Source organism: Opisthorchis viverrini, assembly GCF_000715545.1.
Source record: "Opisthorchis viverrini unplaced genomic scaffold opera_v5_9, whole genome shotgun sequence".
Classification (NCBI taxonomy): Eukaryota; Metazoa; Platyhelminthes; class Trematoda; order Opisthorchiida; family Opisthorchiidae; genus Opisthorchis; species Opisthorchis viverrini.
Genome location: NW_008751665.1, coordinates 1,691,005 through 1,697,908, shown reverse-complemented (window position 1 = coordinate 1,697,908; position 6,904 = coordinate 1,691,005). Strand labels below are relative to the sequence as shown.

The following is a 6,904-nucleotide window of genomic DNA, read 5'->3' as shown; positions in this document are numbered from 1 at the left end:
TTATGAAAAGAGATATACTTCGATATCTCGAATATCGTGCCAACTGAATCCTGGGGCGGCCTGTGTGCAGCACATTCAGCTGGAGAACATCATAAACGAGAGATTCAATTGAGTCTCCCGTGAAAACCAAATTGATTTGCAGATGAGTGTATTTCTCGATTATGAAACGTTTTTTGTTCATTTTCATCACACCGGAGAAAAATTGAAAGAAAAATGGTGCTTGATAAGCGATTATTTTCAGACAGATTTGATGTCATCTTCGGTTGGGGGGACATCAGTTATTCGGTATGTGTAATTAGTGTGAACAGAACTAAAATGTTTTGTAATGCACTACTCATAAGGTTGCTGAAAATCCGTCGACAGCCCACGACCGATTTCGCCCTTTTTAGGGCTCATCAGGTAAGCGCAGTCCCAGGGTTTCCGTCAACCTTATGTTCTACTATGTGCTACTAAAATTTGTCGCAATCTAAGCTTTATACGGCCAGTCTGACACCATAGTTCTTCCCAAAAAAATAATGAGAACCAGGGACTGAATGACAAACAACCTCTTTGTAGCAACCCATCCTCCCATAAACATTGTTTTGGGGTCACAAAGTACACATGGCAGTACACGGCAGTTCAAACAGCTGACGGGCCGAAACAGTTCCCAAATGTTTCTGTCAGCATGCTTGGGAACGTCTTTCATTTCTCCGCCACTACCTGACTTGCCCGGCTGGGAAACAACACTGAAACATTTCCAATGTCCCTCCTCTGAGAAAATGGGGTTGAAATTGGCTGGCTGAAGCAGAATTAAACGAGGTACAGATCGTTCGTACACGTATCGGGCCCACCCGAGATTCAGGGTGCCCATCATGCGTTCCTCTGCGCCAGCTTCACTGTGTCGGGTGGGTTTAGTTCTCTCACTGAATCCTGTTGTTGCGTTTCGTCTCAGAGAGACGGAATTTTCGACGTTTCTCATTCTGTCACATGGTTGAAAGGGAGAGTCAATGACCTCCCAGAGTGGAGCATGTGTAACACTTGCCGCGTGCAGTGTGACAACAACGAACCGCGAACTTTGGCTAGTTTGAAAGCAGTTGGCTGGCCCTAGCTAGAAAACCATGGCGCCAGTGATTGTGCCAAATCGAGCCTAAGCAAAGGTCATTGATTTTACAAAAAAAACAGGAGTAACGCAAATACTCAGGACGGTTCATATTTGGTTCCACTCACATGAAGCATTTGTTTTCGTTCCAAGTTGTATTTTATGAATGATCGTTTATCCGAGAAACAGAGTGTCTCTTCCATACCTTCCTCTGTTTATCAGTCAGTACATTTTCTGAACGACTAAACGTAACGAATTTCATTATGTTTAATTGAGGGACTAGTAAGGACCTTGTTTTTTACGGTAGAAATTCATATCCATAAAACTGAAAAGAATAACTTAACAGTTTAAATCAGTAATTTTCTGACAGACAACCACAGATCAACTGCTTTAGTAGTATGGGTGGGAAAGGACTTATCAGATAAGCTATATCAAGTCATCACTTATTGAGTGGACGTTAATTTGGCACGGTACAGACGGGCTCAAAAGTCTGGAGCATGTCATCGATACATGGTTATCCAAGCCCATAAAATTTGTTTCCGGTGACGTCCTTGCAGAGTTCTGCTAGTCAAACAAGTTCGCGTAGGCCAATGACCGCTGTTACACATACGGAAGTCGGTCAGATTTTCTTGGATCTACCTGACATGACATATATATATTGGAAGCGACCGAGAGGTGACAGTGTATGACCTGGCAACGAAGTACGAAAACACTGACCAGTAAACGTAGTCGGACGGGCAACTGCCGCCTTCATGGATGGGGACCCCGGGACTCTAATCACCGATGGTTATTGACAATGACAGAAATGGACCAATCGAGCATTCAGAGACGCTCGTGCATCAAAGCTATCCCCTTCAATGCGTAGCTACCCGATTTCTGAACGAACTGAAGATGACTTTACCCCAAGACGTGGTTGTTACACCACGTTCCCGTTTTCCGGTGGTCGAAACTGTGGCAGCTGGAACCAATGTGCCTATGGTACACGGTTTATGGTTGATAAATTGAATTGAATTGAATCTAGACTCAGTGAGTCTTGGAAAACTTCACGCCTCTAAGGAGACTTTTGCACTGAGGTAGATCAAAACTGGTGTTTCCGGAAAGCGTCTGAAGTTCATCTTCATATCATAATTTTAGTAGTCCGAGCCTTGCGGGTCTTTCTCGAACTGGCTAGTGCAATCGAATCCCTAAATCTTTACCTTCCCGGATATTTAAGTGTTCATGATCTGGTCTCAACGATGTCTGCGAATAACCCCCGCAACCTGATGCAGATGAAATCGATCGAGTATTCTGTCTACTATCCAATCTTTACTGCCATAGAAAACTATAAGCATACAATAGCACAATACATCGCCTGCATCATTCGTCGTTTAGGGTGCCATTGAAGTAACAGAACCCAATCACCTAATCCGAGATCTGTTTGTGTATCTCGGACGCCTGGGAATTTTCCCTTACAGTATATGGTATAAACAGGGGAGTATTGGACCAGCTAACCGAAAATCATTTCGAAATCCAGGGCTTTATGTTTACGCTCTAGAGGACTTGAAGTCGGTTGGTGGGACGGATTTATCACACTCAATCCGGTCATTAATTTGTGGAGAACTAGGTTTTACAAACTGCCCTTACCCCACAGTCACAAATCTTTTTACAGTACGTCACTTCCACAGCGCTGTTTAATAGCCGCAGAAAAACACAAATTGTTCAAAGTGCAATTCAGTTATTGCGGATTCTTCAAGCAGAAGGAAGCGTGTCGCGCGACATCTAGTGTCCCACAAGTACTCCTAAATTGATGTGGATTCATTCCAAAAGAATTCGTTCACATTATCACGCAAACCGAACCTACCCATTAAGTTAAGTAAAGTACTCTACTAGAAGAACCAAGATCTATATAGCGATGCTGGCACCACGAAGAAAAAACAATAGGATATTCCGACTGTTTGCCACCGTATAGTCTCGATTTAACTTGAGCTAAACGTGATTATCAGGGAAATACACTCATTCGCAAACAAATCTAGCTTTGCGAGAGACCCATCAACATCATCATAAACATCATCATCATCATCATCCGAATCATCATCATCATCATCATCCCAATAATAATCACCTTCATTATCATCATTATAATCATCATCATCATCCCAGTCATCATCATCATTATCATTATCATCATCATCATCATCATCGTCATCATCATCATCATCATCATCCGAATCATCATCATCATCATCATCCCAATAATAATCACCTTCATTATCATCATTATAATCATCATCATCATCCCAGTCATCATCATCATTATCATTATCATCATCATCATCATCATCGTCATCATCATCATCATCATCATCCGAATCATCATCATCATCATCATCCCAATAATAATCACCTTCATTATCATCATTATAATCATCATCATCATCCCAGTCATCATCATCATTATCATTATCATCATCATCATCATCATCGTCATCATCATCATCATCATCATCCGAATCATCATCATCATCATCATCCCAATAATAATCACCTTCATTATCATCATTATAATCATCATCATCATCCCAGTCATCATCATCATTATCATTATCATCATCATCATCATCATCGTCATCATCATCATCATCATCATCTTCATCATCATCATCAACATCATCATCATCACGATCATTTTCATTATCCCAATCATCATCGTCATCATCTTCCCACTAATCATCACCTTCATTATCAACATCATCATCATCATCAGCACCATCATCAACCAGCACGAACTTCCAACACAAACGCACACACCGAGTTACTTGGAGATCACCTACCACAAGCAGTCGTGGACTCAGATGGACCATATGGCCATCAGTTACCGATGGAGAGCCTCAGTTAGGGACTGTCGTTCCTTGTGGGGTACGCAAATTAATTCTGATCACGCCATAGTGTGGGCCCGCTTAGCACTTTGCTTTCTGCCAGCACTACGCGTGCCGAAAGAGAGCAGCTCTGTTCAGACAAGTTTCAGCAGCTGGAGAGTATCGAGCTGATCTAGCTAGAAAGCTACGAGATACTCACAGTCATGTAGATGACTAAGATTGCTTGGATTATGAATGGAAGCGACCTAAGCGAGCAATGCTCCCAACTTTCAGAACTGTTTGTCTAATCCATCTGACTCGACTAAATGAACACTGAATATCTTCGAGATCAGCAGATCCTATTGCTACCAGAGAGGTCATACCAGCAACTGGCCACTATGATAGCGCACACAGGTCCCTCAAACACCGGATAATCAGGAGCTTTAAGAATGACAGAACCCTGCATCATCATCATCATCATCGACGGTATGACATCAGTGTTCAACACCGATGCTTCACTGCTGTAGTCTTAATTATCATGGTTGTACTTTGGCAGGGATACTGCGAGGGCGCCCACGCCTAGACAGGACGACAATTAGGGTCCTCAACCAAAGCCTTTGACTCTAAAGCCTAACCGCACTGCGGTGGTGTTTGAAGGGGAATTGTAAATCCAGTAGCATTTCTACGGAACAAATTGCCAGATGTTCCAACCCACAACCTGGAGAGCCAGGAGACCATGTTCGTCAGACCTCTAACCATTGACCAACTTGGTATGAGAGACTCTGTGAGTGTCACGGTGACACTCCCCAGTATAGCTCAGTGGATCACTGAGGTGCGCAAACCGTCACACCAAGGTAAGGTCCCTTCTCTTCGTGACGGACGAGACACTAACCTGGGACCCAGCTGAATCTCTCGTTTGTAATGTTTCCAGGTAACTGGATGCACCGGTCGCCTCCATGTTTCAGTCACTACGATATTCGAGTATCGCGAGAGACGTAATACACTACTCATATGGTTGCTGTCGACGAATTTTCAGCAACCTCATGAGTGGTGTATTATGAATACAGTTGTTTTGTTTCAGATGGTCCCTTACCCGTCTAAGAGCATTTGAGTATATATTCACGACCCATAAATACACAGTAAATGAAGATGCACAAAATCCCGGTTGCAAATGCTTTTCTGGGCAAGTACCTGTTACCTGTGAATTCTTAGTTCACAAAGTTATGGGTCCATACAAAACGGTGCCTTTCTCACCCGAAATGACCCATCTGAGGTTATCCGTTTTGAAGGGCTGTCACTCGGAAGGTAGTTTCTGCAAACAGAGAAACCATATCATCTGCAGTAATCACTATTTGTTGCCATTCAACTCACTGCGTTATCTCTCATCTGCTGTGTGATAAAACCGTAAAGACAGTTAATTTATCACAAACATACAAAAGGGCTTTCACATTGTCCGGTTTTTGGTTTGACTGTAAAGGCATTCGGCTTTATTAGTGTTGTTATTGTTCTGTTTGGAATACTGATCATACTGATAATGGTCACGTTTTTATCAGCTCCATGCAATTTTTGTGTTCGTGTATGCGACCTCGCTTGTCTGGAACGGTTGTGGTACTAACAGTCACTCAAGTGTGTATTGAGGATTTCGCGGGCCAATCCAAACCAGTCAAGCGGTTCTNTAGTGGGCAGATTTCACACATTGTTTTCTCACCGCTTTGTTTGGACACATAAATTTGTCACCAGTGTATTTGTTTGGTTAGCAAGCCTCAGTGGTGCTAAGACAATGGGTGGATAATCCACAGTGAACTGGTGCGACCGGTCTGGGCTGTGAAGCAAGTGTCCCTTGTTCCATTCAGCCCTGGTGTTTGATATGAACGTCTGTAGGCTGGAAATCACACCTGATTGCCATGCATGCAATGGCTTGTCATTCTCATACTGTGTTTAGTAGCCCCCACGTTACGTGCCCTCTTCACTTAATATGTTGTTCTGATTTACCCATCACAACCGTTCAGTCTGATTGGTCTCCATTTGTTCGACTCACTTTCACACATCCATCAATTTAAGACCTTCAGGGCAACAAATGAGTTCTTGATCTACTTCTCTCAACCTATGCGTTGATATTAATAGCCTTTCTGAGCTGAATACCGCACCTAGTTAGTGGAATTTCAAACAATTGGGCATTTTCAGACGATAACCGTTTTTGCGGTCGTTCAACGAAGTTAGTTGGGTGTAGATGAATGGTGAATAGGTTCAACATTGGGTGTTTGTGGGGGTCAGACCAGTGAATGTTTCGTTAACACTCGGATGACAAGATGATGAACCTTTTTCCGGACACAAGAACTGATGCCAACGCAGCATGACGCTTAGACGTTGTGGTTTTCTTTGGGTTTCTACACAACGCACTCGCTTCGTGACGAGAAACCTTGAAGTGACATTCACGTGACTGGTGAGACGCGAGAAGGAAACATCTGTAATGTTTACGTGCATATTCAAATCATTTTTCGCTGCTGATAACTACTCTGTATGGGGTAACGAAACGGGATTGAGGCCGCCGGGACTGAAAATTGAGGGAATCCAAACTTCAAGCATGGATGCATGTTAGAAACAAAAACGCCTGCCGTCAGGCGAGGCTCAGCATACGGTCACCTCTCGCGGCAAGAATCTATGGCAAACATCCAGTACATGCTCAGCATTACGAAATATTCATACTCTTTGATTACGTTAGACACACAGCCGGATCCCACGATATAAGCTGTGAGTGGACCAGCCACCTGTATTATTCAGACACCACATTCATACGGCCCCAAATGATCTGGTTGAAAATAACCGCAGAGGTCTGCTGTTCCTGTGAGGCTGATTCCCCAATTCCACCACCGCTAGGCCACCGTTCCTCACACCTGTTTGAGAAAATGTGCGTCAAGGCAGTCACAATTGCAATGAACTTGCTGTTCGTGCTTTGCAATTAAGAAGTCATTCAGAGGTAAGGGAGCTTACA

General features: G+C 43.3%; 1 protein-coding gene across 1 annotated transcript in view; it reads left to right on the top strand.

Annotated features, from left to right (window-relative positions):
- The window catches only part of T265_00884 (hypothetical protein), a gene marked incomplete at both ends in the record, with an annotated part of 19,168 nt that extends 15,064 nt beyond the window's left edge, over positions 1-4,104 (top strand). The window contains 2 exons of the mRNA XM_009164779.1: positions 1,882-2,070; positions 3,838-4,104. Coding sequence (XP_009163043.1) covers positions 1,882-2,070; positions 3,838-4,104 — 456 coding nt within the window. The remainder of the gene's footprint in view (positions 1-1,881; positions 2,071-3,837) is intronic.
- Positions 4,105-6,904: the final 2,800 nt, after the last annotated feature.